Raw genomic sequence first — 16,815 nt, 5'->3', positions numbered from 1 at the left:
CATTTCAATCAAGTAAGTTCGGTTCAAATTAACTCATCAAGAATCTAGCACAGATTCTTGCCCTATATTCTAAGGTGCTCTTTATCCCATGGGAAATAGGATCCTCAGCATGGAAATGAGAAAGCAATGTCAGAGTTCAAACTTGAGATACAGACAAAAGGTGCCAGAAGGATATTCTTGCATCTTTATGGACTAAAGAAGGCAATTCTCTTATTTGTAAAAATAAAGATTTTGGATTAAATTGGGGAAAAAATGTGAAAAAGAAAATTACATGTCATATAACATGGTAAGCATGAAAATAAGGTTTTAAAGGAAAACAAGATTCTGTGCTGAAATTTCTTGACGGCTTGTTTTTTAAAAGGAAAACAAAACCAGAAAAGAGTTTAAAATAAGTCTTAACTGTCATCCACAGTTATATTCCCACAATGACCACATCCTCTGGGTTCCCTCCCTTTTCACCAGCTGCAGATCTGGGCAATCAGGAATCAGGGAGCGAGATCCCAGGAAGGAGGTGGAGGGGACCATAGGATCCTTGTTCCTGGATCCAGGCTTGGGAATGCACTTGGTATTGTATCCCTATTGTAGAGATTCAAGTGGCAGGGACCCTGGTGCTCTTGGACTCTCTCTTCATCTCTAAAGCATCTGTGAAATACCAACCACATCACCCCACCCAGGTTTCTGAACAAGCTGAGAAATGAAACATAGGAGTGGCTGGGGGAAGATAAAATATCAACTTTTGGGAGGGGTAACTAAGTTGAAGGACATGGCTTAGTGGTAAGAGCAAAAACAAATTGGGGGGCCACTACCTGAGCCCCAGAATTGCTACAGGCATAGGCTCCCCCAAGACTGGAGGCTACATGTGTCCCCTGAGGATTCCTCCCCCAGCAGGAAGAGGAGGCCATGAAGGCAAGTGGATCAGATTTATTCTTCTTAGACTTACTGATCAAGGCCGAGTGAGGAAGAGAGAGAGAGAGAAAGAGGCCTGGAGTGTGGTATCCATCTGTGGAGTTGCCTCCACCTGGAAGGAAACATCAATGAGGTGGGGGGAGGTGGAAGTGGTCCCCTCTAGAGGCCCAATCTGAGGCCCCAGGCACAGGTTCTTTAGGGGCATGGGAAAGGACCTGGGGTGCTGGGCAGGGGAAATGTCAATGTTCATTCTTACTCTCTACTATTAACCTATAACGGACGGGCTGTGCTCCCAAAGTGTCACAATAAGTCAGTTTTTCGAAACATAGAATTTGGGGCTTTCTAATTAGTCTAGAATCACAATCTCCTGCCTGGTTTAATGCCTGCTCCTTCCTTTAAAGATTCTAAAAGGTGTCTGTAGGTGTTCACCATAGTTTCAGCGCTTCTAGAACCTCTTTCTTTCCATATATAATTTTGCCTGAAAACTTCAATATTTTACTTGATGAAAGAGGATTTTTCCAGATGTAGTCAGAGGTGTAGAATATTGCTGTGGAGTTGAAGCGTATCTGTAGAAATCACCGAATTTGAAATTTGTGGAGCCAGAGAAAGGCAGCAGCTGGACTCCTTCCTAAGGTCAGAAATAAAGAGGGAATGGGAAGATGTGCTCAGTGCTGCCTCAGCCCAGGGCCGCCCTTCGGCCAGGCAGGGCCTGCTGGCTGCTCACCGCAGTGCCCGTCTGCAGTCGTAGGATGCCTCTGAGGATGGTGCAGGGGATTCAGGACTGACCTAGATGTCTGTGTGCGTGACTAGAGGTACAACTATCCAAAGTGACCAGTCTTTGGAGTTTTTCCATTCTGTGAAAATAAGCCACGGAATACATTGTCTTTCACACCAGTAATGATAATGATAAAGCACCAATAATAAAAACACCAATAAAAATAACGGTGCAATGTTACCGTGTCAGATGCCTCTGATCCAAGCTTTGCTTACTTTTCCTGCAATGGCTGTACGTTTGGCTAAGCACACCTTCAAGCTCTGCCCACCTGTTCACCTACCCTGCTCGTGCCCCAGTGGCTCAGCGTCACTTTGAATAAGGTACCTAAGAGTTTGGACTTGAAAGTTTAAGTAGTGAAGGGCACTAGGATGCCTTAGGACAGAAGGATGAAGTCACCAGATCTGTGATTCAGAAGGATCACTGCTCAGGCTCTAGGGAAAAGGGAGGCTCAGGGTCCTCTTGAATGTGTGCTCAAAGGAGCCGAGGTTTCCAGCAGACATCCTCCTGTCACTGATGGGTACGAAATGGAAGGCAGCTCTAGGTGGTCCCTTAAGTTCATGTCAGCCAGAGTAGCTCTTCTTTTTTTGGTTTAACATATTGAGGTCTATGTGAGAGTTACTTTTTCAGAAAGCTCTAATTTATTTTTTTAAGTATATCTTAATTGATTTCGGAGAGAAGAAGGGAGAGGGAGAGAGAAAGAGAAACATCGATGATGAAGGAGTCATTGATCGGCTGCCTCCTGCACGCCCCCAACCGGGGATGGAGCCCACAACCCGGGCATGTGCCCTGACCAAGAATCGAACCACAATCTCCTGGATCCCAGGCCGACGCTCACCCGCTGAGCCATGCCATGCCAGGAAGGGCTAGAAAGCTTTTAAATTGAAGCTTAAGAATCATTTGATTCAGAAGTGGGGAAATAGTAGAGACAGGTAGAATAGTTACAAGTGTGTTGAAATAATAATATGCAATAATACATGATAATAGCGATAATACAGTAACAGCTACCCTTCATTGGCCCCTTCCTGGATGCCAGAGACTCTTTAAGTCATTTATATGGTGTATTCATTCTCAGAATAACGCATGAGATAGGTGCTTTGATAATGCCCATTTAACAGATGAGGAAAGTGATGTACAAAAAGGTTAACGTCTAAGGTCCCACAGATAGTAAGCAAGGGCTCAAACTCAATTCAGAAACTTAACCAAGAGAGCCTGCAGTAAGGGGAGACATGTACTGGCGGACATGGATAGGATGCAAGAGAAACTCAGGAGAGAATCATCAGGACCTATGTCCCATTGAATATTGAGATTTGCCCAGGGTTTTGGGGGAGATGGGAGGGATATCAATCAAGGATTGACTTTCTAGTTCCCCTCGCTGGTTGTAGCTTTAGGACGGGAATGTAGGAGGCTAGAAAGGGGCTGTCTTTGCGGGGGGAACTTGGGCTTGATTTGTAAACATGGAGGGTTTGAAGTGTGGGGACATCAGGTGGATATGTAGGTCTGGAACTCAGAAGAGAAGAGAGGGTTCCGGAGCCCATGTGGCATGGGCAGCCCCTGGGTGCCCTCTGGCCACCACAGGGTGTAGGTACTGCTTGCTCCTCTGTGACCTTCCCTTCCTGGCTTCAACCCACCAGACCAGCTGCTCGCTGTATGTATAACTGTGTCTCTCTCTGTCTTTCCCTGGGCTTGTCCTGGGCTTGCCCTGTCTGTATGTCTGTCTTCTCCATGTTTCAAATCCACAACATTCTTCAAGGCTTACCTCCGAAAAGCCTTCTTCATCCCCTCACTCGTCTACAATCACTTCTTTCTTTAAAAAGCCTCACCAGGTCAGTTTCACAAGTAATCATCTTACTTTCCCACCTTATGCTACCCCCGAGAACAGAAGGTCTGAAAGGAATGGACTGTGTTTTGCCTTTTTATATTTTGCTTTAAAAATCTGCTGAATGGAATTCAGTCATTGTCTGGGAACCCATTTTCAATTCCAGAACTTCTTTTTCTTCTTTTCAAGGGCCTTGGTCCTCAACCTGCTTGCCTGTAAATATCTGCTTCCCCACCTACTCTCACCCATTGGGGTGCAGTCTCCCTGAAGGCTCCTGGCAGGATGGAATTCAGTCTCCTGGGTGCACCTTTCCTTGTGCCTCTAAACACGTGTGCCTGCTCACTTTTAAGAGTTTTAATATTAAGTAACACTAGAAAACGGGATATGAGTAACAACAATACAAGGAAGTTATAACTGTCCAGAATCTCACACCACTCTTATGGACTTGAGCCCTCGTCTGGAATTCTTAGCTGAGTTGCAAACAGATCAGAGTACTGCTTTTTGCCCTGTGTTTACCTTAAGGATATAGCTCTTCACTCTCACATCCTTGCCAGCTCTTAGAAAATGTTAAGGCTTGAAGATGAGATCAGAGCTTGAGTATTTATCTTTCCTCAAGTGGGCCCATTTTATCTAGAGGCCTTCTTGACTCGCTCCCATAGGAAGTTCTTTATACACTTAGATTTAATTAGGAGTTGACTATGTCTGTTCTCTTTATTTTCTCATACTACTTTTAGTTTTAAGACTGAGCTAACCAAATACGTGATGGATGGGAACATCACTATCACCGATTTTTTTTTGAGTCCTTACCTCAGGCCAAGCTTTGTACTTCTTTTACAGATAGATATAAATTTGAATCTAACACGCTACAGGGTCAGCATTGCTGTGTCCATTTTATAGATCAGGAAACTAAGGCTCAAAACTGTTAAGCAGCTGGGCCAAGAGTCTCACAGTTCCCTCTTGACTGATCTAGGACTGGAACCAGGTGTATCTGGTCCCAAAGCCATGTCCTCCCCACTGTGTCTTCCCCCTACTGACTCCTGTGTTTCCACCTTTTCTGTTCTAACATCATCGATGCTTTAAGGCAGGACCCACGTCACCCAATCTGTATTTTCTCACTTAAGATCGGCCCAAATATCACAAAAAGTTGCTTCTTGATTCCAAAGTAATTGTAAGATTTAAAAGACAAGTTCAGTAAATTTGAATAATGAACTTAAGTTGTAAACACTCATTAATATATTCTACAGTTAAAACCAATACCATAGTTGAAAACAATAGAAAAAAACGATACTTCAGATTTTTTTTTAAATGCACCTTTTCTAAGTCCATAGGCATTTTTCCTTTGAGTTGAGCACTTCTGATTTCCCTGTAAGTGTGTGAATTTATGTCATACATATGCTAACTAAGCTTCCTGGTACCGCATCCATAGAGATCAACTCTAATCTTGGAAGCTTTCTGTTTTCTGGAATGAGTGCCTTTTTTCCAAAAAGCTGCCACTGCCTCAGGAAGTATGTTGAATAGTACACACAGATGGATGAGTGACTGAAGTTCCCTGGGACCTACTGGACAGATTTTCATTCTTAAAAACAAGAGACTTTTTACATCCGGATGACTCTGTAATGGTTATGATCTGGGGCATCCTAACTAACTTCAGTGGAGAATGATGTGCACTGTATATTTAGGACCTAGGACACCAAGGAGATCCACTCATCCTGCTTGGGATACTGACCCTGGTGAAAGCTGTCCCTGCCCTTCCCAGAACCCTCTGCCGCTGCTTTGCAAATCCTCAGAGCTCTCTTTCTTAATGTGTATGCCTAGAGGGGGACTGAAAGGTATGATTCTGGAGATGAGACAGAAATGATTTGTACATATGGGTCTTTTGTGAGCCCATTACTTAGGAGCCAGAAGATCTTGTGTGGGTTTGTGTCTATATGCAACAAACTACATGAACATGTAAATTCTGTATGTTGTACATGTATTAATTTAGTGTTCATTCTATCAGCATTTATTCACTAGCCACTATCCGCCAGGCAGTATGTTGTTTGTACTACGTCTCTACTTTCTCCATTAGCTTGTTAGACGGATTTTTCATAGTATCCAGCAGAGTGTCATAGTGCCTATCAATGGATTTTCAGCACCTTTGTACAAAAGTTTCATTTTAAAGGAATATTTGGACTCTTCAGTCATATCCCATTTACTTTAAGCTTTGATTTCTCTCCATGTTGTGAGATGTGCATTTTTTTCCTTTGGAGTATCTATTACTGTGCGTGCTACCAGCTAGCCAGACAGAACTTTCTCTAAATTTTTATGAGAGATATAATCTATTTGAAAATTATGGGACATTTGTACTTCCCCCATAAGCTTTTAATTTATTTCATTTCCAATTTTTTGTACAGATTGTTGAGCACGTTTGCCTGTTAGTGTACTTGCATTGGTAAACTCAGTTGTGGGTTTTTGGACTTGGGATGGGTTAGTCATTGGATGACATTCTTTATTGAAGTCACCTATAGATGTTTCTTTTCTTCTAAAAGAAAATGTAGTAGAAGCTGGTAGCTTCTTATTAATATTTTGAAAAGTTTAGCTATTTACAGAAAGAGCCCTCAACTCTATTAAAATTAATTTATCCCCCCAAAAAGCAATAATGTAAATGGCTTAATGCTTCAGAGAGGAACGTATATGGAAGCTGAATTTCATGTTCTTATTTCCCATTCTCGGAGGTGGTCTTCAGTAAGATTCCCCATATATTTCAAGCTCTTTGCCATCTGGGCACAAGATAAAATTCTAATTCCTACCCCCCTTGTGATTGAATTGGGATCATTAGACTAGATCTGAGTCCCTTCTTGGCTGGAGCATTGGCTTTCGTAGTCAGATTCCGCAGCCCCTCTGCCATGAGACTCACAGTGTTCACTGTGGTGGCTGCTCCATCAGCCTGGGGCCCACGGCGAGAAGACATGGAACAGAATTCCCAGCATATGTGCTATTTCCTAATTAATTAATCTTAACAAGGAACCAACTTCTGGCCTTTGGTTTTCCTCTAGTGCTTGTCTTTTTTCTTTGTAATTGATTTATACACTATTATTTCATTCCTTTCATTTGCTTGGAGTTTAGTTTCTGTTTTTCTGATTTCTTAAGGTAGAATCTTAGATCCTCAGCTTTAAACCTTTCTTCTTTTCTAATATAAGTATATAAAGCTAAACATTTTTCCGTAACTACTGATTAGCTGCACCCCACAAATTTAATATGTTGAGTTTTTATTTTGATTCTGTTTGAAGTATTCCGTCTCTTTCCTTGTGAATTTTTTCTCCGATCCATAAATTATTTAGAAGTATGTTGCTTAATTTTCAATTATGTGGGTTTTCCTAGGTATCATTTTGTGACTGATTTTTATTTTAGTTCCTTTATGGTCAGAAAACATGTGCATGATTTCAGTCCTTTTCTGGTTTGAGACTTTTTTGTCATTCAGGATATGGTCTATCTCAGGGAATGTTCCATTCACACTTTAGAAGAACCTGTGTATTGTGCAGTTGCGTGACCTAAGTATTAATTAGATCAAGGAGTTTGCTAATATTGTTAAAATCTTCTGTATCCTAACTGATTTTCTAGTCGTTGTCCCACCAGTTGCTGAGAAAGGAGTGTGCAGATGTCCGTTTTTATTTTATGTATGTCAAAGTCCTGCTATTAGATGCATTTATATTTAGGAAAATGGCGTACTTTATTTTTGGTGATATTCTTTGTCTTGAAGTCTACTGTGTCTGACTTTAATATAGCCACAGCAGCTTTCTCATGCTTCTATTTTACATTGTGTAGATTTTTTCCATCTTTTAACCTTCCACTTGTGTGTACCTTTATATTTAAAATACATCTGAACACCCACTTCAATCTTGCTTTTTTAAAAATCCAGTGTACTTATCTTTGACTTTTAATGAGAGTGTTTAGACCATTTACATTTAATGTAATTTTTGCTATATTAGGGTTTATATCTGTCTTGGCGTTTGTTTTCTTTTTGGTCCCTCTGTTATTAGTTCCCTTGTTTTTTCCTTTTCTGTCATTCTTGGGTTGAGTATTATTTTCATATGCCGTTTTATTTCTCTATTGTGTCTTAAGCTACAATTCTTAGTGTTATTATTCTAGTGGTTGCTTCATGGCAATATTTCTCAAACACTAAATATGCATCGGAATCACCTGAAGGATTATATAAAACATAGATTTCTAGATCTCACCCCAGAGTTTCTGAGTTAGTACGCCTGGAGTGGGGCTTGTAAACTTAAACTTTTGATAAGTTCTTAAGTGATTCTGATGCTGTTGTCCAGGGACCATACTTGGAGAACCATTGCTCTAGGAATTACAGGATGTGCTCTTAACTTACAGTCTACCCTGAATTAGTTTCACATATACAATTTCAAATATCATTTCAAGTGTAATATAAGAAACTTATAGTGGTAGAATTTTGTTTATATTCCTTCCTAGGGTTTTTTGGAGGTTTTTTTTTTGCTATGTTCTCAGATGTGTTACTTATACATATTTTATAAAGCTCATAATACATTTTTATTATTTAGTTTTAAACAATCATTTGACTTTTAAAGAATTTAAGAAAATAAAGTTTATTTACCTTTTACCATCTATTTATCATTTCCATTCTTTTCTGTTCATCTACACTTGATCTTAGCCAAAAGGCTGAAAAGCAATTTTTTATGTACACCTAAATTTCTATCTGATATTTTCCTTCAGTGTAAAGAACTTTGTTTTTCATTTCTTATAATGTGGTTCTACTAGCAACAGATTTTCTTAGATTTAGCTTTTCCAAAATTGTGTTTATTTCACCTTCATTTTGAGAAATGTTTTCACTGATTTTGAGTTGACCGTCTTCAAAGATACTATGTGTTTTCTTCTGACCTTATTTGTTTTGATTACAAAATCAGTTGTTACTCTTATCTTTGTTCCCTTTTATGTAATGTATTATTTATTATTATTATTATTATTATTATTTTCTCTGGCTGCTTTTAAGTATTTTTATATTTGTTTTTTTTAGCAATTTATGTTCTGCCATAGTGGTTTTTTAAAATTTTTGTTTATTTATCTTTTGGGGTATTTCTAAGCTTTCTGGATTTGTGAGTTGTGGTTTTATTTTAACTTGGAAATTTTCTTATATTTTTTCTCACCTATTCTCTCGTTTCTGTGACTTGAACTACATATATTAAATGACTGTGGGACTACGCAATTCCACAGTTAGAGTCTTTACCTATTGGTTACTATTGTATAATTATCTACACCTACTCAAAAGAGCCTTCAATTTTTAAATAACTCATTAGATTATTGTAGTGGTGGGGTTTCATTTCTTCACTTTGATAGTTTTCCCTATTCTATTGCTGGCATTTTATCATTATTACTAAGATTTGCCATAATGTTGCTGAGAATGTGCTCTGCGTTAAATTATTTTAGTTGTATTGAGCAACACACATTACTTTTATTGAGTATTTTCTGTAATTTCCTTAGTAATTCTCAACCAAGGGAGCATGATAGCATTAGGCTGAAGGGTGCGCTTTCGCGCCTGTTCACTCCCTCTGCTCTGCTCTGTCTGCATGTTTGCAGTGCCCGGTGACTCAGTCCTCAGAGCCCTCTCTTTCCAGTCTTGCTCACTCTCTGTATGATCTCGTCCAGTCTCATGGCTTAAAATAAAGACCACAAGCTGATTCCTTCTCCAGTCCAGACCTCTCCCTAACTCCAGACCTGTGTATCTCACTGCCGATTTGACACCTCCTTAGATACCTCTCAGGCCTCTTAAACAACCCATCCTAGATGTGTAGCTGGGGTACCCATCAAATACATGCTCCTACTGTCTTCTCCATTTTGATTTGTGGCATTTCCATTTTTTTTAATTGTTCCGCCCAAGCATCTTAATGCCTCTGTAACTAACCTATTTCTCTGGTCTGTCAGCAAATCCTAGTAGCTGTAGCTTCAAATGCATCTAGAATTTGACCACTTCTCCCCATTGTCACTACTACCCCGCTGACCTCGCCCTGGGATTACAGTGACAGCCTCCTCCCTTGGCTTTCCCCTCCTCTCTCCCTAACCCACGGCAGTCAGTGTTCAACACAGCAGCTAGAGTGATCCTGTTAAATGTAAATCACATCAGTTCATTCCTCTGCTCAAAGTCCTCTAAGCTAGTAGCTTCCCTTTCCACAGTCAAAGTCAAAGTCAAATATGATCTCCAAGGCCCTACATGAGCTGACTCACCGTAGCTCTTTCTCATCGCCTCTTGCTTTCCACTCATTCTTTCTGTTCTTTCCCACTTGGCTGCTTCTTAAACATGCCAGGTAGCCTCCCCACCCCTGCCCCTACCTCATTTGCTTTTCCCACTGCCTGGTGTATTTTTTCCCCAAGATATCGACACAGAGCCTTCATTTCCTTTAGACCTTTCATTGGAAATCACCTTCGAATGAGGCCCTCCCTGTATGCACTATTTCTAAAATGTTGATATCCTCCCGTGTCCTCCCATACCTGCATTGTGTTATATGCTCCTTCCCTTCATTTTCTTCCCTGGAGTGTATTACTGTACAGCATTTGTACATTTTACCTAATTACCTCGTCTGTTGTCTCTCTCCCCACAATTGAGTGAAAGTTAACAAGATCAGGGATGTTTGTCTGTTTTACTGATTATTGTATCCCTAGTGTTTATAATAGATAGGCCTGGTACCTACTAGATGTCTTATAGATTTTTTTAAAATAAGTAAATGAATAATAGAGCTAGGCCTGTTGCCAGTAGATGCCACTCTCTAAGCATAGTCTCACATCTGAATATTTTTGTTCCAGTTTCATCTGTAAAATGAAATAGTTAGACATTTGAAATAATTACTGTATAATTTGAAAATTTTCGTATTGAAATCTCATTTGTAAGCGGTGAGCAGGCATAGCAGATTAAACAGCTGTAGCAGGACCTTCCTTTAGATCGGTGCCGTTGTGGGGCCTGCGTGTATAATATGTACTGTCGCCTGAATGCTCCATGTAGCTGTCATAATATTTAAACAGTGGGGGAGAGTACCTCTCCTTATGTGAATGGGGACCTGTTGGAAATAAGTATAGTGTTAATCTTATCATTTGTAATCTAAAGTCTCAGCTGTGTTAAGCTGATCATCCCTGTGCCTAAATTATCCATAAATCATGTTTCCTTTCTGCTTCTTTGAAAAAGAGATTTCAAGACTAGAAAGAGGAAATTTTATATTCTGAGTATCTATGTTAGTAATTTATATCAGTATAATGGTCTTTATATTAATAATTTTTTATTATTATTTATTCAGGGCAACACAACTATTTATGTGCTGGAAGAAATGATTGCATCATTGATAAGATTCGACGAAAGAATTGTCCTGCTTGCAGACTTCAGAAATGTCTTCAAGCAGGAATGAATTTGGGAGGTAAGTTTTGTCTTTTTAGTTCAATAAAAATTGTTAATATGTAATATAATACCATTAGGCTCTATGTACCCCCAGAATTTAAGATGGACTAACATAGAGCAAAGATTTCCAAAACTCTAACTTAAAGTTCTATATTCATGTGAAAACATTTTTGGAAAAAAAGTATGCCTTAACAGGAGTTAAAAAGAAGTATGTTATGTGGCTTTGGTTCTAGTGACATTTTCAACCACGGGTTTGCAAAGGTTTTAAGAACAGGGCACATAACCAAAACAAAAATGAATGGCTTTTTATATAACATTGCAGCTAACAGTTTTTATTACCATATCTCTTTATAAATAATACATACATGTGATAACATTAACCTGATAGGAATACATTGCTACCTCTAGGAGTAAATGTAATAAAGGAAGGCTTGTATGAGAACAACGTTAAGATGTTATAGGAGCCCACCAAAGAGAGGTGGGGAGGAGGTCAGAGACTTGAACCAAACACAGAAGTGCACAGCATCCATGGATGGGAAGACTCAACCTCCTAAGGGTATCAGCTTTCCTTAAATTAACTTATAAATATAACCCAATCCTAACAAAAATACCCATTGATGGTTCTAAGTTTCTAAAGAAGAGCCAGCAGAATTCTGGAAAGGTAAATAATAAGGGCAGCTAGCTGTCCCAAATAGCAAAACATATGATACAGCTACAGTAAGTAAAAGAGCCTGTGTATTTGTTTACTGGTTGTCAAATCAACAGAAAGTCAAGAAACAGATTCAAATAATATGAGAATTTTGTATGTAATAAAGTTGGCAATTCATATCAGTGGGGAAAGGGTAGATTATTCAACAGAAGTTATTGTGACAACTGGGAAGCCATCTGGAAAACAAGAAAGTTGAATCCAAACTCTTATTATCCACCAAAATAAATGCTGCATATTTCAAAGATTTAAACTTTGAAATATAACTACAGAAATACAAAAAAAAAAAAAATTGGATAAAAAAATATTTTCTAAGTAGAGAAGACCTTTCTAAGTATTTAATAAATGCGGAAGCTAGAAAAGAAAAGAATTGAAGAAATCACCACTACTTACACATCAAATGTTGCTGTATTCAGTAGCTGGGCCAGAGGGGCCCCTGCCGGTTAAGAGGCAGAACGCCTGGCGGGAACCCCTGTTCTGCCGCTTCCTGGCCTCGGGCGGGTTACCAGTTTCTGGGTCTCCTTCTCTCCCACTTGCTCTGATCAGTACACTTGCCTCCTGGGCTCTAGTGAGGATTCAATGAGCGAACGTGCAGTGAAAAGAAAGTGAGCCCTCAGTCCATGTCAGTGGTGTGAGAGTGGTAATGCTCACTGAAGTTTCTGTGGCACTTTCACACATTATCTGAAAGACATTATTGCGCGTGTTTGGGTGATGGTAACTCTCATGTGCTTAGTGAAGTTAAGTGACTTGCCCACAGATGCCCCAGCCAGTGAGGTGATGAAGCTAGATAGAGGATCTGGGGGCTCCTGGTCTGGTGTTTCTAGTATACCACAATGCTCTCTTCTTCTAATATCCAAATCTTCGCAGATGTGCCACAAAAAGATCACCTTCTAGAGCATGTGAGTGAGCACTAGGAGAGATTAATAATTTAAAATTGTGCAGCCACTGGTTGCAGAAGGAACACTAACTCAGTTTTTTAAAACCATCATCTGTATTTAAGCACACACATATACACTAGGAAGGTATTTTTAAAGCATCTGTATATAATTTTATATAACTTCACAACTATTATGTAATATATTGACATATCATGTAAATATTACCATGAAGTATACTCTCTATAAAATGCAGTTACTGTTGGTTGCTATAAAAAATAACAAAATCGCCATACATATAATTCCTACCTCAGAAGGTTGTTTTAGGGATGAACTAGGTTAATACATAACCTTGAGGACAGGGTTTTTCGGCCTCTGCACTGCTGACATTGTGGGCCAGGGAGTTTATTGTTGTGGAGAACTCTCTGCGCATTGTAGGATGTTCATCAGTACCCCTGGTCTCTACCTCATATATGCCAGTCGTTTCAGTCAAAAATGTTTCCAAACTTTGCTGAATGTCCACTTGGTGGCATTGAGACCCACTGGTTTGACAATAATTGTAAATAAGTGTAAGCACCATTTCGCTGTTGGATGTTATTTTCTGCTAGAATATGCATTCCGCCAAGGGAGGAATTTTCAACTGTTTTATTCATTGCTTTATCTCCAGTGACTGGGAGAGCACCTGGCACAAAGTGGGTGTTCAGTAGCTAACTGTTGAATGAACGAATGAATAACTGGCATTTTTGAGGCCTTCCATGTTCTAAGCACACTGCTAAGCCCTGTATGTATGTCAACACCATGCAATACGTACATTCATCTATCTGTGTTAGAGGTGAGTTCATGGAGGCGCCAAGAAGTTCAAGAGCTGGCCCAAGGCCTCAAACCAGGGAGTGGCAGAGCCAGAACTCAAACCTCTGTTCTAGTGCCAAAGCCCATGCCCCACATCACTGCTGCATGTTATAGGCCCACTGTTTGTAAATTGGCATTTTACAAATAGCCCAGGTTATCTACAAACTGCAGCTCTGGCATGTTGTGACACTCAGGCTTAGTACTAGTGTCCACACTGATTGTGAGGTTTGGCAGGACATGAAACAGGATTTATGTGATTTGTTGTTGGTTTCTGAGTACATAGGATAGGACCAGAGGGCTTTGGTAAAACTTTTTAATAGAAAGCTATCAAAATGAACAGAGTGGAAATTAATATTTATGAAAGTAGTATTTTCTTTAGGGTCAAATTATAATTTAACCACTTCTGTTCATGGATTAAATAATTAACTTTTACTAATTATCCAGTTGCAGTCACATATGTTGTGATTCCCTTTTTCTTTTATAACTAATTTTGAAGCCTCATTTTTAGCTTCCATTTGGGCAAAAAGAAATGCAAGCGATTTTATTATATATGTATATATTTTTTTAAGAGTAATGCAAAATTTAACCTTTTGATGCAAGGCGATTTTTAAAATTAAAAATGTGAATTAGCCCAACTAGCATGACGCAGCGGTTGAGCACCACCTATGATCCAGGGGACCGCGGTTTGATTCCAGGGCACATGCCGGGGTTGGGGGATAGATCCCCAGTAGGGGGTGTGCAGGAGGCAGCCGATCATTGACTCTCTCATCATTGATGTTTCTATCTCCCTCTCTCTCTCTTTCTCTCCCTTCCTCTCTCTGAAATCAATAAAAACATATATTTTTTTAAAAAGTAAATTAAATTAAAACCTCTTCAGACATGTTGCACTGTCAGCCCTGCTTTCCCAGTAAAGCAGAGCTGGCCAGTCTCTGTATCCAGCCATCTTCCCCGCCACCTCTTCTGAGGGATAAGGCAGGTGACAACCCAGTATAATACTGGGGAGGCATTTTCTGTTAGTGAATGATCACGACTCCAGAAACAGAATTAGCCATTCCCATCTAAAGACTTTACCGATCCAATACAGTTTAGGATAACTTTTTTCCTATCCTATCAGCTGGTTAGCATGTAATCCTAACCATGCTTCCAAAGCAGGCTCTCCCTTAGAAAGTGGATGGAAGGGAGAAGAGCAGTAGGTTTGTATTTCTTAGGAAATCAAGCCATAAAATGTGCCTCTTCCCTTTTGTCTAGATCCACTTCTTCCCTCCCACCACAAGTACTATTCCTTTTCTTTAAAAAACCCTGCTGAGCTTTAGGCTGCATGCAAAGGAAAATATAGCAGGAGATGTGAGAATGTCAACAGAGAAATGGAAAGGAAAATAACAGCTTTTCTCGCCCCAAGCTGGGCCTGCCATTCTTACTATAGCCCCTATTAAGAGAGCTAAAAAAAGTCCTGGTTCTATATACAGGAGAATTTACCTCCTTCGCCAAAGGAATTAATCACTTTGCTTTTCCATGCCAGTGTTCTGAAGAGGATGAGCTATTCATGTCTTTTAGAGACTCTCCTAAAATATATAAAGCATAGTCTGAAAGCTAAGTGGCCCTCAGATCAAGAATGAGTCCTTTGGGGTGTCTCTGCTTGTCTGCACTTTGACCTTAGAATATAGAGGGGATCTTAGAGGGTTTTTTCCTATTCCAAGCCTCCCACTTTACAGATGAGGAACTTGGAATTCAAGGTCATAATGTTAGAGACCTAGAAAATGCATTGTAGTCACAGTGACAGATGATTGCTAGATTTAGTGGGGTGATTGCATTGTAAGGTATATAAATATGGAGTCACTATATTGTACTCTTGAAACTAATATAATATTATATACTAACTATACTTAAATTTAAAAAAATTTTCTATAAAGGATTCTAATTCAGTCATCTTTCCTCTTTTCCAAACCACCTCCCTGTGTCTCATTTTTTATTAGATATGCTATGAAGCGCCTTTTTACATTCCTTTAATGAAGACTCTAAAATATTAAAATCTTGCTTCCTGTAGCTTTAAAAAATGTAGACTTCACAAGCCCCCGGATAATCCTAATTCTGGTTTCAGTTTACTTCCATCACATATCTGCAGCTTTCCTTAATCCCAGCAACCACTTTTACTCAGTTCACCTGGAGCCTTTATAGGGTGGCCAGATTGGGTCCACCCTTTCCTCTTGGAATGGAACATGTCCTGTGAAAAGAGAGGATCTCAGAGGCAGGAAGCAGCAGCAACAGCGGACATCGTGGTTGCTTTTTGGGAGGCAGAGAGAAGGCAGCTAAAATGCTGGGAGTCGTCCAAAGAAACAGTCAGTCTTGTGCATTACTGGTAAGATCAGAACCAAAGAGAGGAAAATATTTAAATTAAAAGTCTTCCATATAATCAGTCAGTAAAATCATGGCAATGAAAATTCATGACGACATAGAATACTTTATGAAAAGTTTGTAACAAAAAATTAGTAATGCAAAATTATCTGGGTCATTTATTCTGTGATTGCAACTATACATGAAACAACTCCCATGAAAAAACGTTAGAATAGCAAAAATGATGGTGTTAGTGAAGATTATGGATAAGTCACCCTTCCTCTGTTTTCTAGTTTGTGAATAATATGAACATGTTTTATAATAAAATTTGAAGAAAAGAGAGTTCATTAGTTGGAACAAAAGAGAAAGGAGAAAGAAGATAACTGATAGTGCTACTGAACACGTAAAAGAATTAGAAAAAGGAAAGAATTAGACATCCAGATAGCCAAAGGAGGAGTTTTCCCTGAACAGGGAGGAAGAAAGGGTGGGGGGCGGGGGGGGGGGGGGAAGACAGAAACATCAGCGAGTCCTCTGCTGTAAAATACTTTAAAAACTGAAATGCAGAAGTGAGTGAAAAACAAATGACCCAGAGACCAAAGAGTGACAGAATCCTGACAGACACACCAAGCCCAGCGAGAGAGAACGAGCTTCTTACTTGAGGAAATTGGCTTTACCTGGCCAGCACCTTGCTGCAGCTGGTCGGCTAGGTCCCCTGCAAAACTCACAGGCAGCGTAGCTCTGGTGAGAGAAATTGCAGGATTGACGCCAGTGAGAAGAGTAGGTTTAATATCAGAAATCCAATAAGAAAAACAATTTTTCTATCTCTACGGGTCCCCGGAGGCAGGACAGGCAAGCAGCCTGGAGAAGCGAAGAAAGCCCAGGGGTACCGACGGGGAGAGCCCCATTCCTCAGACGCCTCCCTCCTTTCACCCCTCTGGCCTCTAGGCCGCGAGGACTGCAGTGGGGCTTTCGAGCCATGAAGAAGAGGAAATAGCACATTTGTGTAAATCAGTGAAAGCGTGGTTTTTTCAATCTCCAAATATAAGTTAGGCCATATTAATTGTCATAGTGATACTACTTGAATTAAACAACCGGTATTTTTACCCTGCACGTTTCATGGCGGAAAGTTCAGGATTGGTGCCAGAGCAGATAGAATTTAAAGATGTT

The 16,815-nt window shown here is 39.8% G+C and overlaps 1 protein-coding gene across 1 annotated transcript in view; it reads left to right on the top strand.

Annotated features, from left to right (window-relative positions):
* NR3C2 (nuclear receptor subfamily 3 group C member 2) overlaps positions 1 to 16,815 on the top strand; it is a 283,104-nt gene that overhangs the window by 184,637 nt on the left and 81,652 nt on the right. The window contains exon 5 of the mRNA XM_087816506.1: positions 10,790 to 10,906. Coding sequence (XP_087672632.1) covers positions 10,790 to 10,906 — 117 coding nt within the window. The remainder of the gene's footprint in view (positions 1 to 10,789; positions 10,907 to 16,815) is intronic.

Source organism: Miniopterus natalensis, chromosome 4, assembly GCF_054644295.1.
Source record: "Miniopterus natalensis isolate mMinNat1 chromosome 4, mMinNat1.hap1, whole genome shotgun sequence".
In the NCBI taxonomy this organism is placed as follows: Eukaryota; Metazoa; Chordata; class Mammalia; order Chiroptera; family Miniopteridae; genus Miniopterus; species Miniopterus natalensis.
The sequence above is the reverse complement of the archived record's forward strand: the minus strand, read 5'-3'. Positions and strand labels throughout refer to the sequence as shown.